Source organism: Thermobia domestica, chromosome 12 (assembly GCF_964235325.1).
Source record: "Thermobia domestica chromosome 12, izTheDome1.hap1.1, whole genome shotgun sequence".
NCBI lineage: Eukaryota > Metazoa > Arthropoda > Insecta > Zygentoma > Lepismatidae > Thermobia > Thermobia domestica.
In genome coordinates this window covers 45,463,585-45,486,681 of record NC_137465.1, presented here as the reverse complement: position 1 = coordinate 45,486,681, position 23,097 = coordinate 45,463,585, and the positions used below count along the sequence as shown (strand labels likewise).

Genomic DNA, 23,097 nt, shown 5'->3' with positions numbered 1-23,097 from the left:
TAGAACTTTACGAGTGAATCGAGAATTAAATTTTACCAGCGATAATAAAAAAAAGTAAATTCTCACGTAGTGAATTTATTCCTTTTGCCCCGACTTGCAAGAGAATATTGGACTCATTTTATCGACGTAGATCGTCCTTCGAGAATTTATTTTTCAATGTAGAATTTGATGAAAATCGGAATCCAGGAATTTTAAGGAAGAACAAGTGTAATTTCAACTATCAAATGAAATTAATATCGTCCTTAATATTTATTAATCGGTGAGAGACAGACTTCGTTCATATATTTCTTCACTAATGAAATAATATCATTTATCAAACTTTTCGCCAATTTTCATTTGATGAAGTATTAGTGCGAAAGAGTTTACAATTTTTATTTTTCCTCAAAATCTTTTCGTTACTTCAATTGAAATTTAAGTTATTCACATTTCGAAACAACGTTGACACTGATAACAAAAACATTTATCATCGAACAGTGTTGCCAAGATAATTTTTTTGTGAAAGTGAAAATTTTCAAAACTTCGTTTCAGTGAACTTTGAAACAATTCACGGCCAGCGTTCTTAATTTGGTTTAGTACGCTACTAGCAAGTTATACCATCATGAGTGCTAATTGTAACCGAATCACAGTTTCCTAACTTTTTATCCGACAATGTGTACAATGTATTTTAACCAGCATTTATTTCTTCGTAATACATGTTGTTTTCGGTGAGAAACGCAAAAACATTTGTCACAGAAATTTTAATTTTCTTTTTTTCTTTTCGAACAATGTACTTTTTTTATTGAAGAAACTAACCAGATGTTTTCAATACTACTCGTCACCAAGCAACTCTTGATAAGGCTGGCATGTCTCTTTCCCTTCTTTTATTTTATTTTATTTTATTTTATTTTTTTTTTTTGCGCGGGGGGAGGAGAAAGAGTGGAATAGTATTTTCCTGAAGTTCAAAGCGTAATTAGGCAGAAAGCTAAACGAACGATAACACATTCAGAATTAACAAATTTTGATTATTTTTCAAATTCTTTTTTGTGTATCGTTAACCTAAAACATTTAATCAACTTATACAAAATATACCCATTGAAGTTCGTTGGCAATATTTATAGGAAACTGTAAATTGTGGAAAATACCTGTTGGCCCTATTCTCAAGGAAACAAAAACGTGTAGTGAACTTCATTGTTCTTCGAATTGAGTATATTAGAATAAGGGCAATTATCGTACAGTTATATCTACCTTTTCGTATGTATACTAGTACATAACATCTTGAAGAAATTATTAACAACACCGGGAATTTCTAGTATTATAGACAATGTCCAAACATAGCACTGAAATACTTTGTGTTTCTCATGACAATGCATCCGTGTACTCCGTTATAGCAAGCCACAGTTGTTCATGCACTTAATATAACACAATAGTATTCAACGTTTATATTTTAGCCATACATGCTATAGTATAGTAAAAATGTGGTAAAGCGGCAATTAGTAATTTTCAATTATGAAAATGAAGTTGAATTGTTTCTCCCGTTGTTCACCAGCTACATAGTGTGAAATTGTTACTGGATTGGTCATCAAACAGTTATGGTGGTCCAGTCATCCACCTTCAACCTGCTTGGAGAGCTAGTAGAATTATCATGACAAGAAGTGGAATTCATTGCAATCTTGGATGACCACCAATTCCACAAGTTTAAAGTGAGGATACCAATGAAAGCGCATAATAATAGTAATAAAAAATAAGTGTTTCCATTATTCATATTTTTACATTGTAATATTGCGCGTAATATGTGAAAATGTTCATGTGTTATATTTTCATATATCGTTTTCTGGAAATATACAATAAATATTCAGTATCCAGGTGAAGTATTCTAATTTCTTTTACATAGTTTTGACATGTAACGTACCCCCTACATCGTTGCATGTATGGCATTTACCAGTTCGAAGAGGAAAAAATCATACCTACTACATATTTAAGATATACAACTATAGTCTTTCCCTATACATTACGAGAATTGAAAATGTTCAATTTTCGGACCACTCAGGGTACTCTGAGTTTTTTTTTCTTTAACATACTAGATTTCCAAAGAGAGATTTCATTGACTGAGGTATGTAATTATTACCACTGATGCAAATCCCAAGGAAGGGGATGAGGGGGACATGTCCTCTCCAATCTTGAAACTGGGAAGGACTGTCCTACCAATAATCGGGTTTCAATGTGTTTTGTGGGGAGAAATGTGATGATTTGTGTCCGATTGAAACAAAAGAAAGCGAGATGAAATTGATGTCCCCCCAGAATAAGTTTCATATCTGCCAACCTCCCAATGTTGAAGACAACTCTGCTCCCCTGAACCTTCACAGCATTGTTTTTCAACTTCATAAATATTTTGAACATCGCTACAAAAAAGAAAGAAAGAAAAAAAAAAGATTATGGGAAAGGTCTTATCCGCCCCTTCCACCCCCCCCCCCCCCCCCCAATGTTGAAGACAGATTTGCGCCGTTGATTATTACTACTCTTCCAGGCCAGATCGCAATTTTAATGCTTATTCAGTATTATTTTTCCAAGGACTGGGAGGTAGTAAACAGTGGTAAAAATCTGTTAAAAAAATGTATGTAGGGTTCAAATGGAAAATTGGAAGAGATCAACAAAGATACTACATAGCTTACACACTTATTAAGAAAGGGTTCGGAACCAAATTAACAACCGTGAAAGTTTTTCAGGAGTGATATGTATACTAGGGACAACTTAGTCGTAATGAAACCCAACTGATATTTAAGAAGTAGAAAAAGAAAGAAAATGCGGAAAACTTGATAGGGAAAACTACAAAACAAAGAAATTCGAGAAGGTTTTGAAAAAAAAAGTATATAGGATAACAACTACTAATGAAGGGAGAAGTTAACCGAGAACTATTACACCCAGAAACTGGGCTACTTGCTACCGAAAAAGAAGTACTAGGTCACGAAGAGGAAGTAGTAACAAAGAATGGATCACCAAGGAATTAATGGACAAGAATACAAAACTAAATATTATCAACGATAGGAGACTAAGCAGCAGTATAAAATAATAAGAAATTAGATCAATCGAAAATGTATACTTGTGAATGATGATTGGATAAAGCAATTATTAAAGAATAAAAAAATACATAAACACAGGAGTTGGGAAGAAGAAATGTAGCTTATAAGAATAAGAGAAACTTCGAACCACAAAGACCAAACAATTATACTTGGAAGATAAACTAGAAAGACCCATAACGAAAGCTGAAGAGTGAAAACATGAAAGCGACAAGCAGTTAGGAGAACCGAAAATCATAGAGCAAGTAGAATAAGAAGTGGTAAAAGAATCCATACTCAGATCCAAGTTCTTCGAAGTATTAAAAGTCCTGAAACGTTGAAAATCCTGTGTATTGATAGGACACCTGTAGAAGCCATATAAAATGTGAGATAGGAAGTTTAGGACAGGCTTTATAAATTAATTAACAACATTGATGAAAAAAGGAAAATGCTCCCAAACTTACAGAACAGCAAAATAGTAGAAATACCGAAACACGCAGATGCTGAGAAATGAGCGCATCGTACATAAAACGATAAATTTGCTGACTCATGCTTCAAAAAACCTTATTAAAGCAATCTATAGGAGACAGAAAGCCAGAAGATGTCCTATCAGAACACCAGTTTGGCTTCAGAAAGAATATCGCGACGCCGGAAGAAAATACATCAAAAAGATTGATTGAAGAAATTATTCGAATTGGAAAACAACTTATGGCGTTTGTGAACTTGCAGAAAACGTTTGATAATGTAGAATGAAACAAAATATTTAAGATTCTGAAGGAATCAGAAATAAACTATAAGAACTAAAGAATAATATATAACTCATACAAATTACAGAAGAGAACAATTATGAAATAAAATAAAAAAAGAAAAGCAACAATTCAGAAAGGAGACAGGCAAGGCCATTGCTATCTAGTTTGTTTAACCTTTACATTAAAGAAACAATAAAAGCAATCAGGACAACCTAAGAATAACCATTCATGAATGGAAAACATACACGTTTAGATTTCCAGACAATATCGCGTTTTTCGCAAACAGTGAAATAAATGGAAGCAGGTTTAAATCAAATGCAGTAAGCTCTTAGCAACAAATTCAATATGAAGAACAAGAAAGCAAAATAAAAGCTGAGATATGTAAGAAAGCAAGCAAGAAGAAAAAGGAAGATCAAAATACATGACTTGATTGAATAGACGTGCAATAATTTTATTATTTATTGTAAGGAGCAAAATAACAAGCAATAGTATATCCAAACAAATTTCAAAATCCAGAATTGCTCAAGCGAAGAAGGCATTGGAAGAAAAACAAAAAAGCTTTCAACATACCAGACTTGTAATTAACCCATTATAGAATTAACGATTAAATTAGTCGGTTAAAAGTTTTGTTAATTTTTAATTTAGTCAATTAAATTTAGGAGTTAATTTTAAATTGATAATTGTTAAAAATTTATAATGATTAAAAAATTGTAATTTTTTCTCGAAAAACATGCGAAATGGGTGTTTTCCATAAATTATTTTATGGCATAGGTCTATTTCAATTATTTTCCGGGTGGTTTCGCAATAGATTTTGATTAATGCAGGCCCCTTTTCTCAAGGTGGAACCAGCTTAGCTTGAGATCTCGACTATAGACTCTGTAACCATAGATGAATTCACCATTATTAAAGATATCTATCTATCTATCTATCTATCTATCTATCTATCTATCTATCTATCTATCTATCTATCTATCTATCTATCTATCTATCTATCTATCTATCTATCTATCTATCTATCTATCTGTCTATCTATCTATCTATCTATATACACTATATATATATATATATATATATATATATAGCGTGATTCAAAATGATGTGAACGATAAGGAAACGTTCTATAAGTGATAATACTCTATCAACAATGAAATCTCTATGGAAATACTTTCCATATTATTCTCAAGTTTTGTTTGGAACGAGCTTAGTAGTTTAAAATTTATCCGCTAGATGGCAGAGTGATTAGCTCCAAGATGGCTGCCTGTGGTGTAGAGAGAGCATTTTGCGTTTTACAGTTTCATGTTTGTCTATCTGTTGTTAGTGTTCAACGCGAGTTCCGCACAAAATTTCATAAAGATCCACCATCAAAGAACTCCATACGTAAGTGGTATAACAAATTCAACAGAACGGGATGCATTTGTAAAGAAAAATCGCCCGGTAGCCGTTATTTCTGAGGCAGATGTCGAAAGGGTTCGAACCAGTTTTCAACGCAGCCCACAAAAGTCAATAAGGAGAGTTAGCAAAGAGCTTCAAATGCCTCAAACAACTGTTTGGCGTGTAGTGCGTAAACATTCAAAGATGTATCTGTATCGAGTGCACTTGTTACAACACTTAACACCTAATGATCACACGTGTCGCAAGACTTCTTGTGAGTCATTTCAAGAGTTGTGCAGTGTTGATGATGATTTTTTGGTCAAACTTTGTTTCAGTGATGAGGCTACGTTCCATATGACAGGAAGAGTGAACAAACAAAATGTTCGCATTTGGGGAACTGAGAAGCCTCATCAAATCTGTGAAATTGTGCGTAATTCACCGAACACGAATGTGTTTTGTGCAATTTCATCTTCAAAAGTTTATGGTCCGTACTTCTTTGACGAAGGAACTGTGACTGGACAAACATTTCTACAAATGCTTACTACGTGGCTTATGCCACAGCTGGAACATGGCAGTGCAAACTTCATCTATCAATTGGATGGAGCTCCATGTCACTTTCATCACAATGTCAGAAATTTCAACAACAGACTGCCACACCGCTGGATTGGGCGGTCAGGTAAAAATGATTATCAGTTTCTACGTTGCCCTCCAAGATCACCGGACTTAACCCCCTGAGATTTTTTTCTATGGGGACCTCTAAGAGACATTGTCTACAAACCCCCTCTACCCCAAGATGTGAATGAACTGAAAGAGCGCATCACTGCTGCAGTGCAAACTGTTGATGCAAACATGTTGAAACGGGTCTGGGCGGAATTGAAATACCGAACAGATGTATGCAAGGTAACAAAGGGGGCCCACATAGAACATCTGTGATGTACTATTTTCATTTTTTTATCACAAAAACTTGGAGAGATTTAGCATTTAACTATAAGATTTGAAGCTATTTGGATGATTAATAAAAAAGTTATAGGGAGTTGCAATCGTTCACATCATTTTAAATCACGCTGTATATGTATATATATATATGGAGATTGTTCCATAATTCCTGTAATTTTCTACAGCACTGGGAAAAGATGAACTTTTCTCACTTTTAATGTACAATTTGGCACTTTTATTGAGAAATATCTGAATTTTTCAATTTTCTAAAGGAAATAAGAGAAAATTGCTGTTTAGCCCCACTCTTGGGGGTGTAAACACAAAAGTTCATTTTCCTTATGGGAGATTCAATGTTAAATTTTGGAAGCAGTTTTCTCCAATAATTATTCGTAAAGATTTTGGGGGAAATGAGTTGTATTTGTTACAAAATGCAAAAACACCCATTCACAAAGCTAGTAAAACCGCCTTAAACATTATTTTGGGAAGGTTCCCCTTTCGGGGGGCAAGGGCGCCGATTTCTCTGTAACTTTGGGGAGCTCATTCATAAAAAATATTTATAACAATAAAAAATACATATAAAATATATATTCATAAAAATATATGGGGGCCCACACGAGCTTTGGGGGCCCCCTGGGACCCCCAGAATCGGCGCCCTTGGCAAGGGGTGTAAAAAGGTGGTGAGTGATGTGTTAGAAAAATTCCAAAATTTATTTTCGGAATGCCAGTAAGCGTCAGATTAATCACGAATGTCATAGAAGTAATGTTCCAATTCTCCTTACATGTAAGAGTGAATGATAACGGGGCTATAGCCCCCTTTCAAAAATAAAAAAAAAATCACAATAAATATCCTTAGTAGGGACATACGAGAAGAACTTTTTTTTTTGTTAATTTGTTGTGGTTCACTCCTTCCAGATTTTTTCGGCTCTCTAAGGGTATCCAATCACAATAAACCACCAAATATTATGGGTTGTCTTATCCTCAAATGAAAATTAGTCTTATCAGGGTAAATAAATATTTATTCAGGAAATAAATAAAATGAAGTGATTCGATGAAATTCCTTAAGGTAAAAATAAAAAAAAAGAATTCCGGAACTCTTTCACTTCAGAGCCCTATTCCTTAAGTCAGATAATACATCACTCACACCAACAGACTCCTATAAATTTTCTTAGTCATACTCCACCGATCCGTCACTCCCTCACAGTTTTGTCTGACGCCTACCGCTATCAGGAAAGCCTGACTTCAACTTTCCGTCTATAAATGTAACAAGACCCACACACCATGTTTGACTGTGTGTGGCGTTGTATGAACTGTTTGCGCAAACGTTTGTGCAAACATTTTCCACATCGAACTCGTTCGAAAATTGTTTACACGAACATGATGTTTGCGCAAACACGTGGACCGTGTATGGGCATGTTTGTGCAAACAAGAGCTTTATTTCCGAGTAGGAAGCCTGTACAGTCACTTATTTCTTGTGCTATGGAGTCAAAGAATAGGAATCAAGAATTCTGGCGAGAATTTATTGACCTTTATCGAAATTTACCTGAACTGTGGAAGGTAAAGAGTGAAGATTATAAAAACAGGAATTTGAAAAATGCGGCATATGAGAAGTTAGTGAATAAAATGAAGGAAATAGATCAAACGGCGGACAGAGAGTCAGTGAGGAATAAAATCAATTCACTTCGTTCTGTATACCGAAGAGAACTAAAGAAGATAAATGCAAGTACAAGATCTGGAAGTGGAACAGATGACGTGTATGTACCCTCGTTGTGGTATTTTTCCCATATGGACTTTCTGAGGGACCAGGAAATGCAATTATCCGGTATTTCGACCTTGGATAAAATAATTGATGTGGAAGAAACACTAGTAAGTATAGTTTTATATTTTTGACCACACATGTTTTCATTTAATATAAGTAGTGGTAAATTTGTGCATATGTCATGATAGATATTTTCATTTGTGACCTTTTTCTCAACCCCCCTCCAAAAAAAATGGACATAGTCTTCATTCTTCACACCGCACCATTTCAAACGTGCATGTTGGTAACAACAGTCGTTGTGCTGCTAACTTCAATAGTTTCTGGAGTTCGCGCCTTCGCGGCCGTCGGTGGGGCCGAAGGGGGTGGGATCAACACCGAAGCGTGGGAGTTCCAGCAATGACATGATTGATAATCTGCATTACATCACGTAACAGGCATTTTCAAGCGCCCAACGCCACCGATCATAACTCCACTGAGCATAGCAGCACGCGGAGTTTTGTTGCATTCGTACAAAAGGTTTTGTGTTCTAGTTGATAAGATTTAAAAAAAATCCTTGACTGAATGACTGCAGACCCATTTTGCAAGCAGCTTGTTACAAACAGTCGCTTTGTCATTTCATCAAGCAATGAGCTCACCAACACCAAGCGACAAATTTCGTCTACTCTAGAACCCAATAACATCTGCCAGGGTGAAAAACTTGATCAGACAAAGGTCATAAGCTGACATTGCCAGACTAAAGTCTAAATTAGAGCAATCTTACGAACAGAAAAAAAAAAAAAAAACTGTAGGGTAGGCAGTGGCGGAGCTACTGCCTCTGCAACGGCAGGGAGGCCCAAGACGTAAGGAGGCCCTGATTATATGTGTTTTATTTTAGTCAGACATCAATCGCAATCAAGAAAAATATTTTTTGTTATTCCCGTTGAAAACTATACGCACTATTTTACCCTAAGATTATTGGTTTTGAGCGGGTATAACACCTGATTTTGTCATTCCTGATGTGATCAAAGTTGGGGAAAAAGATATCTTTATTTTTCTGAGTAAGTTTAGAACTACTTTCGGAACAGTTACAGTCCGTTTGGCTACAAGTCTGAGGTAAATTTAATATATTACAAAATTTATTTGAATACAAATTAGATTTCACAACAGTATATGCGTATGTAACTCGTAATCAAAAGATCATTAGGAAAATAAGCAACATAATATTTTTCCAGAACTGTCACTGTCAATCAGCCGTGTACACATACATATCCTCGTTGAATTATAACAGTGTAACAATCATGAAAACTCCATTCACATATATTATATTCAGTTTTAAACAATTAGTAAATAGTCCTAATTGAAAGTAGCGGTAATATTCTGATTATTACATGTAGTTACTCGTGTTTACATGGTGTCATTCATTGCCTGACTTTGAATGTCTGTGCTGGAAAGAAACATGAAATGCTTAAATTGTTTTATAGGTCCTAATAAGTCCTGGCAAGATTTTTCTGTATCTGTGTGTGTGGGGGGAGGGCTGATTTTGAAGTTCCGCCACTGAGGGTAGGTGTTATTTATATAGCCTACTACACATTAACGTTAAACAAGCTGCTTCAGTGGACATGCTTACGCGATTAAACTCAAAATTGAACTGAAGTTTGTGCAAACAGTTGTATCGTGTATGGCCGAGTGTTTGCGCAAACACGATGTTTGCACAAACATGATGTTTGCGCAAACCGTGGACCGTGTGTGGGCCTCTTAAGAGACCTTGTTGTCAATGGACATCACTTAGGCCAAAGACTGATTCTCTTTCTCTAAAGAGAAGACCATCACTCAGGCTTCTCTGGCCTAGAAAAAAAAAATAAAAAAAACTTAAAGTGTTTTCTGCCTCTTGGGTTAAAAATGTTTATAACCTACTTCTCCTAAGTAGAAGATAATGGGAATCACTTATTCCAATAAGTTATCATTCAAACTTATCACCTGGCTAGCTAAATGTTATCAGAACTTGGTCATCACTCAGACCGAAGGAAATCACTCATTCCTTGCTCGCCATCACTTAGGCCAGTCCCTACTTATTTCCTTATAAAATCAGAAATTCTAACGCCATCACTCAGGCTCCAGAGAAATCATTTATTCTCTGTCATCGGTCATCATTCAGACCGTTCCCTACAAGATAGGAAAGTTTTTTTAAAAAGGCGAGGCAGGACCTTCAACGTAGAACGGCTCTAACAACCATAGTCATCCAGCCCCCTATGCTCCGAGAGGCTTCTGTTTTTTAGTTTACTTAATTTTATTTTCGCTTAAAAATCCGCAAAAACGTCTTTTGAATGCGAGCAACCGTCACAAGCCTCTGAAAAATTCCATCGATCACTATAAGAAAAAAACTATATAGAAAAACTTGAATGTTGAGTTCGTTAAATAAAGCTGAAAGAAATCCAAGCAAGAAATACACAGTTTAAGCAGATATACATACAAATAAATAGGCAATAACCAAGATGAAATTATAAATATATAACACATAATACATATATGTGTAATTAAATATATGTCTGGCCAGACTTACCTTTATCAGTAACAAAATTATTTACACTTTTATACTAATCCTTTATTCAAAAAATAAAACACAGTAAGGGCGAACACTCGTCCTTACAAATTAACGTGAAATTTGCGTCATTGTAGCAAATGAGTATGTGTTTTTCAAATCTGGAATGTTATTTTGGTAACGCACCATTTTAGGGGGCACAGGGGGCGAAGCATTAGATGATGGATCTTTATAAAAATTCAAAATTTTGTTCCGGAAATGCCAGTGAGGTGAACGCTCTACCACTGAGCTACCGCGTCCCCTTCTAATGGTAGCGTACCAAATTCTACTTAGTAGGTCAAGTACTTGACTTTATCATACGTTCTTTAGGTAACTACGGCTGAGCCCGTATGGATGACGATGGGATGATTTGGTGGAATGAAAACAGTGGGAGGAAGCGGGACCACCCCGGAAACTCCTACGCATACGTAGTTTGTCCACCACAAAGCTCACATAGCACGAGCAGGGATTGATCCGACGACCTCTAGCACCAGATGTGAGTGTTTTTTCTACTGAGCCACTGTTGTCCCTCGTAGATCAAGCATCGGTTCACATTCTATGCAGACCGGCCATAGTAACTAGTATTTCTCTTTTTTTTTCTGTACTTAGAAGGTAAATTCGGTACCACCAGACATGTCAACTCTGACGCGAAGTCGTAGCAGTTGTAGTAGTAGGCCTATTAGCAGTAGTCGTCGTAGTAGTAGATGTAGTAATAGTAGTAGTAGTAGTACAGTACTTTAGAGTCTTGAATAAATAAAGAGTTAGTTTCCCAAACACATAGACTGACAACATTAGTTTCCGATCCATCCTTCACAGTTTCCGGACCGAGTCGGGACGGCCCGGATATACGTGTGTCCGATTCGGCCCTATAGCATTTGTGTCCGGCCCGGAATGTGCCTTGCCCAGTTCGGGCCCGGTCCAGTTTGATATTACTTGAAACGGGCAGTTCCGGGTCGGGTAATCCGCCGGGACAAACGGGCGCGCCCGGCCCGTGCAGGGCTCTGATTGCCTATTATATGACTATGATTGGAGATCAGACGATTAGGCCCGATTTTGCTTCCATGAGGAGGGGGGCTTACAGGTTAACCTGTTAAACCCACTACAAAATTATGAGTATTAGCATACATCACTACGCTTGGCGATCAAACAACGACCAAACGATCTGGTGCAATTCCGATTAATTTTTCTTTCATGGGGAGGCTAACAGGTTACCAGTTTCCGAATAATGTTGTTTTGTTGTTATGGTGAAGGCCCGAGGGAACAATACGGAAATACATAGTTTCATTATCTAAAGAGAGCAGATTGGCTATTTTTATATTATAATTTCCGTTTCTTTGGATTCGCTATTTAAACTTTTCATTAGAAATAAGAGAAGAAGTGTTTCATTGTGCTTGGCAACTCCTCTTCTAAAGGGAAATTTCTGTAACATTCAAAATTCCGATTTGTATTCATTAAACTAGTGGTTCTCAACCTAATTCCTATCACGATCTACATTTTATCACATCTTCTCGCCTTATAGTTTCTGGTTTGTAATAAGCTTGTGTTGGATTTTTAATATATCTCTTGCGCAGATCTAACGATATCCATTTCTTTCTATAATAGTAGAATCCATTTCTTGTATATAGTAGACACGTTAACTATCCTAAAAGCAAATGGATTAAAACTAAATTTGGCCAGATCATTCATATTACTCGAGACCGGATGTTAGGCAAAATGCCTATTCTTTAATATTAAAGATATGGTCAAAAATAACGTTTTAAAGTTTTTATAGGTTGTTATAGTTTCAATTTAAGCCAATTTTATTTTGCCTATTTTGCCTATTTGGCCCCTTCCTGCCTAAATAATTGCTACAGTGCCTAATGTTGCCTATTTTATGCATTTTCTTCGAAATAAGGCTTTATTGGTAAAAATATATAATCTAGTATCTCAAGAAAGGATTCTGCCTCTTCGAGAAATAAGTGCTGTTTGTAGTAATAAGATGCAATAAAACTTTGGACTGCTATGTGTACTAATAAAGTGCTATAAAACTTTGGACTGCTGTGTGTACTGATTAAAATGTATAGAATTTGGACTGTTATATGTAGTGATAAAGCGCTGTATAGAATGTATTTACAAAATACACATGGAATACATGTCAACAAAACAGGTGTTTCTATATTCTTTGAACAATATCTATGAGTTGAATTTATTTTTAAATTGTATTGAGTATTTATCTTCGTTATTTCGAGTTACACTTTAGTGCCTATTTTTTAAATTTTAAGTGCCTATTTGCCTGCCTATTTTCTAGGTTTTTAATGCCTAAACATCCGGTCTCTACATATTACAAATATCGAATCCGATCCGTCATACTGTTTGAAAATGGAGACCTTTTGAAAATTTTGAACTTCATGACTCCCTTAATTTTGGGTCGTATAATAAAAAATAAAATGCTTTCTAATTTTGGTTCAAAAGACTTAAAGTTGTTAAAAAAGTTATTGAGTATTTTAAATGACTTGATAATGTGTGTCAAGAGAATTGAACCGGACATTGCCACACTAACGCAATGAAACCAGGCTCAGGTATCTCATTAGCTTCCAACTTTAATTATATTTCAATATACAGGTTTTGGTTGCATTTATATTTTTCTGGTATTTTAATGTGCAGTTCTCATTAGTTTCATATCGTACCTCTTTCATTTAAACTGGTTTTAAAACACCACTGCACTGTTGAAAATGTTTAGTAGAGCTATTTTTTGTTGTTCGTAACAGTTTGTGTAAAAATAAAAATATACCTATTAGAACAACATTCTGATTATATTTCTCTTCCGCTTATCTTTGCGACCTCCATTAAACCCTCTCGCGACCTTCTTAGGAGTCGCGACTTCCAGGTTGAGAAACCCTGCATTAAACTATTCTTCACGTGTGTAGGACGTACATTTGTGCTCGTAATAGTATAATGTACTGTGCACGACTCTGTAATTGTAATGTTTCGTATTAGCGTTTTGGTATTTGTTATTATGAGTGAAATGGATAACTTGAGTTTGTGTTTGAATGATGAACAATTAATACAAAATAAGCTTGTTTATTTAAAGGAATAATACTCCAAGTGAAACAGAAGCAGTGTTATGTTTTTTCTTGCATTGTATAGTCAACTGTAAAATGATACCTATATTGTGTGAATAAGCACTATCCGAAAAGTATTTCAGCCTACCCAATTCAAAACTTCACGTTACGCCGAAACGACATGTACAATTAGAAAAATTCCACCATTTTACATTGTAAACCATCTATTTCCAACAACTTTCCTTCCATTTTTTCCTATCTTTACTCATAACGCAGTTGGTCAATGGTTCTGGACTTTTGATACACCCGGTACATGAATGTCCCTTTAATAAGATTTTTTACATATATGAATAGAAACTGTAATCATGTTCTTTCTACATAAGCAACCTCCAGCAAAAGAAATAAAGTCTTAATTTATATACTTTGCTAGTTTACAATTGGTTTTAACTCTTTTTATTTTAAAAAAATGCGCTTCATTGTTGTTCGATAGCTTTCGGTTATTATTCAAGAATGGACATATCGGATATCGTTTTTCTTTTATTTACAACACCATAGAAACCAACATTCGCGATTGCAAGACGGCGTGAAACGATGTGGAAGCGGAGTGAAGACAGTGAGTGAAGTATATTATATTTTTTGTTTTTTTTTTTAAAAAAGTGAATTTGACTTCAGATTAAGGTAAGAAAAAAGGTTTAGTTAATTGAAAAAAGTCACGTTTAGCTAACTGAGTAGTAAAAAATGGTATAGATTATATGTATTGAACTTAGGCTTACATGGTAGTTTAGGCCTAATATATAGATGATGAACATCTTGTACATTAGTGTAACATCTCAAGTCCGACTTTTCTGCTAGTAAAGCTTTATTTAATCAGCTAATAGTCGATTCAGTAGTTTTGTAGATTAAAACTTAGCTGTAGGCTTACAACTATAACTCAGCAGAAAATGCATTGCGTATTTTCTTAGTGTTCTTTACATGTTAATTTGTAGATTTAGGCCTAATTTATGGTTTTTAGTGTGATGCGGTGGTTCTTTCATTTTTCGTTTCGGTGGCAATTTACATCAAATAGGTGAAAACTTCATAGAATAGGTTAAATCAAGATTTCTTCAACGTTAGGATTGCAAAACACGCGTAGGAAAACAATATGGAAGGTAAAAAAATAAAAAATTAGGTTATTTTATAAAAAATTAAGAATAAATTGAGAAAAGCAAGATAGTTACTTATGCAGTTAGGGACGCCGGCTACAAGACACAATAGAAGATGAATAGAGGGTAATTAAAAAATGCTGACCATTGTAATTATAGCCATAACTGTTGAGATCTAAAGTTTTTGAGGTATAGAAAAGACTCAATTGCTTAGTACTCTTGCATTCGTACAAAACAGTGAGCTCTGTCGTAGCGAAGCGGTTAGCATAGGGCCTACACCAAGTTCGGTTAAAAGGAAATTATCGTGGCCTCGTATTTTTCAACATTTTTGGGTTTAAAATGTAGATTTCGATTAGGTATGTCCAATGGCACCACTTTTGATTTCTGGAACCGACCGCTTCAAGGTCAAATTAGGGGTCAAAAATAAAAAGTGGGACCATTTGGGCAATGAGAACCAGTGACCAATTGGGACGAAATGGGTGTCATTCGATTAGTATTTACATGTACATGGATAACTGATATTCCATTTTCCCGAAAATGTTATTTTGACCCCAAAAATTAACGAAAATCTGGACTTTTGGACCTTGGATTTTCGTTAATTTTCCGGATCAAAATTGAATTTTCCGGAAATTAGCATATCAATTATTCATATATGTGTAAATCGAATCAAGTGACACCCATTTCGTCCCAATCAATCACTGGTTCGCATTGCCCAAATGGTCCCACTTTTTATTTTTGACTCTTAGTTTGACGTTGAAGCGGTCGGTTTCAGAAATCAAAAGTGGTGCCATTGGACACAACTTGATCTAAATCTACATTTTAAACACAAAAATGTTGAAAAATACGGGGCCACGGTAACTTCCTTTTAACCGCGTTCGTTTTTTTTTTTTTTTTTTTTTTTTTAATGAAGAATCTTACGATTTGTTAAATTGTAGATAGAATAAAAACGATCATGTTGAATTCCAAGAATTAAATATTTTAAATTGTTGATTATGTTAGAAGAATGCAAATATCCGATTTTTCTTTCGAAAAGTCCAGAACTAGTGGTGATGCAGAAGAAGGCAATTGAGTCGGGCGCTTCCCTTCTAATTACATCCGCCCCAACTGCTCCCCGGATATGTTGTATTGTAATATAGATTACGTAATATGAAACTACCCTTTTCGGTATACAAAAAAATAGCTGCCCTCCAAAACTTTTCTCTGCCCGCCGTTTGCCGCCCTAAGAAATTAAAACTGGCACCGTCATTGCCGGAAACCCAAACTCATAGGTGTATATTACAAGCTTGAACTTATATATACATTAGGTGTATAAATTAGGATTATTGAAGTTGTAGATGTCTGTAGTTCCTTTGCTATTAGATAGACAACTACTAAGTAGCCAGTATGTTTATAGTTCAATTAGTTTTATGTTTGTTTCCATAAAGTAATCCTATAGATCAAATAAAATGTTAGTGATCTTAATGATTAGTTATAAAATAATTATGTCTCTTGTTTATGTTTTTGATTTTTTGTTCTCGGTGGACAAGGTGAAAACTGTCTCCGAAACACTGGGAAGTTTCCAGTGATTTCCAGACGGAAGGATCCTTGCAGAGAGAACGTAATGTTAAATTTAAGGAAAGGTTGTATAGTCGATGGTGTTAGTTTACTCTTCAATCGTTTTCCTCCTTTTCATAATTACGCCAAATAAATCAATATTCATGCTTGATTTCGTAATAATACAAAAGCAGTACTGACGGAAAATGTAGGCCTTGCGATTTGTGAGTATTAAAGTGTGTGACGTAAAACAATGTCACTACTATTTCTTCTTGCCCTCCTCAATTGCAGATTTGAGAGCTTATTTCAAAAGCAAAGGGTATACTTTATTGCTTCCCCAACAAGTGAAAAATGAAAATGAAATCCGTAAGTTTCACGTCCCACAGGCTGAAGGAGACGGTGATGATGAGAAATGAATGAAATGCTGGTATGAAGAAAGTGAGAGGAAACGGGAGAACCCCGAGAAACCCCACGCACACGGTATTTGTCCACCACAAAACTCACTTGAGCTGGGATCGAACCAAGGACGTGCACCAGAGGTAAACGCTCTACCATTGAGCCATCGCGGCCCCTTTCCGTGTAGTGTACATATATCAGTATTGTTGGTGTCACGTATTCCAGTTTTTATAAATGTAGGGTGATAGTAGAATTAGGTAACATCAGAAATTGCGAGTGGCGTTTCAGTTAAATAGCGGATGAAGGATAATCATTTTAAAACTTCACCAAGAAAAGCCGGAACGATGTAGATTTTGTAATAGGTCCCAAGCGACCGTATTTGATTGTATAGCGACTATGCATTCCTGTACTTAATTGACTTTCTCGTGTGTTTGGTGCGTAGTGGACAGGGTGTACTTCTCCAATGAAATATTAAATGATTGATGTGCTACTAATGTACAACTTCGGTTTTACAATGATCCTAGGAGCGAGTAAAAGTGTTCTATCTGTTTATTATGTATATGTATACACATTATGTGCATACGTATCCAGTGGATAAGATGGACAGTAATACAATAGGTAATCTTAGCATTATCCAATTCATTGTATAGTGCAGTGGTTTCCAACCGGTCTGTCGCGCAATCTCATAGCGTGTGTCATGAAGTTTTAGAATTTAATGAACCAATTAGAATCAATTTCGAGATAGACTGTAGCAGACAACGCCGCCGACGGTAGCAACTTATTCCGAGGCCCCTCGTACCAAGTTCAAGCCTATTAGTATTATTATACTTGCAAACGCTCGAAATGATGATTATCCACAAAAGTAGTAGCATAGATCATCCTTGGTTGTACTACTTGGAAGCTACTGTCCTTTGAAATACGTTTGACGACGCTACCAACATGTAACCGCTGCTACATAAAACAAAATGTAATAGACTTTTCCCTTTATAACAAACAACCTGTGCACATACGGAACTTATGTACAAGTATATAGGTGTTTTTCGAATTTGCAACTGCTTCTCAAGTCTGTTCATAGGAGTCAATTCACAAAGTATGTTTCCCACAGACCTGTGATTCCGTAACAGGGCCCATACACGGTCCACGGTTTGTGCAAACAAGGCTGTTTGTGCAAACAGTTTGACTGTGTGTGGCGCTGTATGAACTGTTTGCGCAAACGTTTGTGCAAACATTTTCCACATCGAACTCGTTCGAAAATTGTTTACACGAACATGATGTTTGCGCAAACACGTCGACCGTGTATGGGTATGTTTGTGCAAACACGAGCTTTATTTCCGAGTAGGAAGCCTAGTGTACAGACGCTTATTTCTTGCGCTATGGCGTCAATGAATAGGAATCAAGAATTCTGGCAAGAATTTATTGACCTTTATCGAAATTTACCTGAACTGTGGAAGGTAAAGAGTAAAGATTATAAAAACAGGAATTTGAAAAAGGCGACATATGAGAAGTTAGTGAATAAAATGAAGGAAATAGATCGTTTCTTGAACCACTCTTTCATCCACACCCTCTTCTTTCTTTTTGGTTTCGCGGGTATTTCCGCTTCCAAAGCACAAGCAATTACTATCGCTAAACAAGCTGCTTCAGTGGACATGCTTACGCGATTAAACTCAAAATTGAACTGAAGTTTGTGCAAACAGTTGAATCGTGTATGGCCGAGTGTTTGCGCAAACACGATGTTTGCACAAACATGATGTTTGCACAAACCGTGGATCGTCTATGGGCCCTGTAAGGGCTCTACTGCTTTAATATCTACGTTAAATAATGGTAAATATCGTAATTTTTAAAGAATCCAGGAAACCGTACGCACATTCCTCTCCGTAATAGTATTAACTTTGTTCAGGGCGCAAACTTTCCTGTCCCCAGATCGCCATTGGCGACTAGGAATTTAGAGCTGGCGATCAGCATTCAGTAGGAATGATTTCTGCCTAAACTCGCAGGGTTGCGCAGTTTCAGTGAAGCACGAAAATAATTGTCACTGAGTGAGAGAAAACAGGAAATATGAAGTGTTCACAACGGACATGCAAAGTGAAGTCTTCACAACGTTGTAGTTTGCCCCTCCTTTCCCATCCTCAATCAAAGGTTTGCCTCCTGGTACGTCAACGCGAGAGATAGTTTTCCCCACTGTTTGAATCTAGAACAGCTGCGGGGACAGCCCAGTGCCTAGAATACATCAACCAATCACGTCACGATGTCAGTGATAAATAAATAAATAAATAGCAAAATAAATATATAAAATATTGTTAAAAAATAGATATTTGCGTGGGATACCATTATCACTGCAAGCGACAACTGGTACTTCAGTGCAGAGAGAGAGCGTTACACAAACGTGAAGTCTTAAGGTAAGATATTTTTTAACATGTATGTGAATTGCCCAGTTCAAAATTGATTATCCTGAATCTGAATGTGTGGTTTTGAAATTTTATGCCCTGATGTAATTTATTTATTTGTTAAACCAAAGGCCGTTGGGTGGGGGTGGAGGGGACCTCTCATTATGTGTATGTGAGAGATACTAGCGACCATCATTTTTGGATTCTCGATGCATCTGATTTTGAAATTTTGCGCCCTGGTTTATTCCTTTAAGTGTGAACACTAACCAACAGATTGGATGTGACTTGTAACTTAAAATTTTCGATTTCCAATTTATATAATTTACATAGATTGTTTTGATTTTATTTCCTCTGATAAGTTATTTATTTATTTATTTTTATTTTAGAGTATTTTATTCACAGGTTGATAATTACTGTTAGAATATGGCCTGTAATTTCATTTGTTTTTCTTTTTCATTCTTTTTCCTTTTTATATCTTAAAGATATTGTGTAATATATTTTTAGTTTAGTTTCAAATTTTTTATACTTGTTATTGTTTAATAAATTTTAATTCACCAATATTATGTACTCTTAAATTGTCATCTCGTTTAATACATTCCATTTTATACAGCCCAGCCGTAGTATCTTGGTTGCTGAAAAAGGTAGAAATTATACCTGAAATATCAACCAAATTAATAAGACAGTATCTAAGGATTATTATTTATTTTCGATCAAGCTTGTTAGCTCATATCAAAATCATAAATTTCCTTAATTTTAGTATCTCAGAAATCAAGGCATAGTGTTCGATCTGTATGTAACGTGAATCAAAACGCGTATTCACGTTTCTGAAGTTAGAAAATTGAAGAGAGAGATAAAAGTCATTTATTTGAACTATTTCAGAAACAATAAAGTTGGTTTAATAATTTTTTATCTATAGAAAAAATACACACTTGTACTCATGAATAATAAAATTTAATAATTTTAAAAGAAAAAAAAGTGAAATTTTCGTATTTTAGGTTTGCTCCTGTTAATATTTTAGAAGGAATTATTTAGAGCATTAGTGTTGACTTTCATTACAAGAAAACTTTCGATTTTGTTTTCAAATATAAAAAATAAACAGCATACACTTATGAGATTTCCCCGAGTAACATTTTTCGTATTAATCATTGATGAAATCCAGTTTAGAGTCCTAGTATTTTTAAATCATTCAAGTTCATTGGAAGTTAAATGACTCGTATATTGCATAACACACGTTGTGAACTATTTATATCTTTCAAGAATTCTTTGACGATAGACATTAAAATTTCCGATACCTTAACAAACGAAATAGTCAAAATTAATTCTAAGAAACACAACGTGAACATTTCACCTTCTGGCATTATTGTATAATAATTGTTCTTCATTTCCTTCGTAATTCTTGTGAACTTAAGTAATGTAGAATTTTAAATGAGATTATAGAAAATAGAACGGAATATGATAATGGTCTAAGCACATCCTAACCTATTTTCTTGTATTCCAATGTTCTAGCAACTTTGGTTTGTTTCTGATGCTAAAATGTTAATCTGAAGGATCGTAGGTGCCCTCGATACAGACAATGATTCGATTGATTTATGTTTACGAGAGATCTCCAATATTTGTGCCTTATGCTGCGCTGACAATTCTTTCGGGACTCACCTTGTACACACTTTTCGAAACTACTTTAGCCTGTGTTGTCATCGCCAGTCGTTGACGTCGATGACCTGCATGATCTTTCCTCGTCACATAAACAAGTTCTTCCCTGTTTGAAATGCGCTACCCGTTCGTAGATCTTTCTTCGCGATTAACAGTTGTCACCATTCTGTGCTTGCATTCAACGAATAATTTCCGCAGGTTTAACACCTTCCGCAACCAAAAAGCGAATCACTGCCCTCATTTCTTCCTTTGTGCACATCGACAATGGAGCTGCCATGTTTAAATGTCTGCTACACTCCAACGACTAACACGGGAATAAAAGTGACATGTTGCATAGAAGTGTTGCAGTCGACACTAATTCAGCGCTGGATACTAGCAGGATACCAAATCCTAGTGCGAGAAACTGCAAGTGTCCCTTTACTTTCTTTCCCGTCGTAGAATATCGTGGCACCTTCATGAGTTCCAACACGGCTGCCAGTTCTCTATTGAATAACGATATAACTGACGTCTCCCTCTATCTCTGCTAGAGCTTTTTCGTTATGTAACATGAGGTACACATGCCCGCATAAATTCCTATAAGTTATCGTTGATATCTTATTTTCTTCAGCTTTTCCATATCCTGACCGTGATGTGTTTTTAAGAAATTCTTCTTTCATTTGACCGATTCTTTTATACCTGCTACTGCTTCTAATGGTAGTAGGAAGAATTATAAAAGGAATTGAGGGAAGTTAGATACGACACGATATTGTGATATGACGGAAAAAGATCTTCCTTTGGTACAAAGTTAAGAATATAAAAATGGGGTCAATAAAAATAGGTTGGCAATGAAATAATCTAGAAGTAATAAAATCTTTAAAATTTTTAAAAATTCTTTTAGGTATATTAAAATTTTTGTATTGTTTATTATATAACGTCACTTTTAGATATTAATTTTTTATATTGTTTTTATGTGTCATGTGATTTTTATGTTTTATTCCATTGTTTTATATATTTATTTATTATGTTATATATATATAGTCTAAATTGTACAATACAATTTGTCTCTCTCTTCCTCTTGATTTCAGGCTAACGCCTATGATTTAAGTTCTATGCTTTCTAGCGTGAAACAAAAGAAAATATAATAGTTTACATACAGCCTGTATATAAGCTTTGCTATTTTCTTTTGTTCTTGACTATGCATAATGTAAACATCATTTTTGTTTACATTATATAAACAATAAATTTCCGATCCCATTGAAGGGCATTATATGAATAATGTCCTCCGTTCACTTCATGCCTATGAATACTTAAAACATGGCATGAATATCCACCTTTTTAATATCTTTTTTCCAAATTGATTTTAATGTTGTCTGGTAGAAATTTTTTGAACTGTCCATTTTTCTGCGTTAAATCATTTACAGTATTTTTTCTCTATTTCCATTTCTTGTTATTGTATTTGCATTATATTTCTATCTTATTTGTATATTGTGTAATCACTAAAACACCACGTTAAATTTAAGTTACAAAATGCATAACTGTATTTATTATGAATATTTATTCAAAGTAGTTCACCGTTCAGGAGATATTTCTTTTCAGCGTTTCGGATAACTCACTTTACTAAAAGTTTGTACTCTGTCTTCTCGGAGTAAGATTCCATTTCAATACAGATTCTTTAGTAGTAAGTTAAGAAACTGCTGATTTCTTATTTGTTTATAAATTTAAATTTTGTAATTCAACATGAAGGTTTGATGTCATTACCAAGTCACCCCTCCCCCCCGTAGAAAACACAAAAGGAACGAGGTTCCAGGGAAGTGTGCAGATGTGCCTGGCGATTTCCCCCCTTTTTGCCCTTCAATTACCACATTGTATGTATGTACAAACATTAATAACAATTTTGTGTTTTTTTTTTTTTTTTTTTTTTTCATTTTGTGTATAACGTAGAACTTTTCTCTTAATGTAACAATTCTAGTGCCTATGAAGTCATATACTTTCTTGAGTTGAATCCGATGTATAACTTTCTCGCTTTTCTTTTCAGTTTTATTATTTTAGTGTTTGTATGCAAGTAAGTGTAGTAATATAACTTTGAATCTTTTTATTATTTCTCTCAAGTTGTGTATTTTTATGTGTAATACATACCTTTCTCTGTTTCCTTTCAGTTATTGATTTTATTTTTATATATTTTTTTTACATTTATACATATATATTTACATTTCAATCTTTTTTCATTTTTTTATGTTTATTGCCATTATTTTGGTTCTTTTTACCTATTTTATAACATTTTTATAATTAAATTTTATATATTTTTAATTATAATATTCTTATATACTTGTATAATCTTGATTTTTAGTTCTTTTAAAAAAAATTTATATCATATTCTTAACTATTATTCTTTTAAATTTTGTTTTACAATAGTTCCTTTTTTTTACAATCTTTTTTCAGACATCTTTCACATTTTAAATTTTATACTTTCTGTACGTACGTATTACTCTGTTTGTGTGTTTTAAAATATTTGGATGTGTTTTTATATGTATATACAATTTTCCTATGAAACATGATATTTTGTTTCGTTGA

The 23,097-nt window shown here is 34.8% G+C and overlaps 1 protein-coding gene across 1 annotated transcript in view; it reads left to right on the top strand.

Moving 5' to 3' along the window:
• The first annotated feature begins 5,356 nt into the window (after window positions 1-5,356).
• LOC145665942 (uncharacterized) overlaps window positions 5,357-23,097 on the top strand; it is a 38,413-nt gene continuing 20,672 nt past the window's right edge. Inside the window, exon 1 of the mRNA XM_081733047.1 lies at window positions 5,357-5,828. Coding sequence (XP_081589173.1) covers window positions 5,357-5,828 — 472 coding nt within the window. The remainder of the gene's footprint in view (window positions 5,829-23,097) is intronic.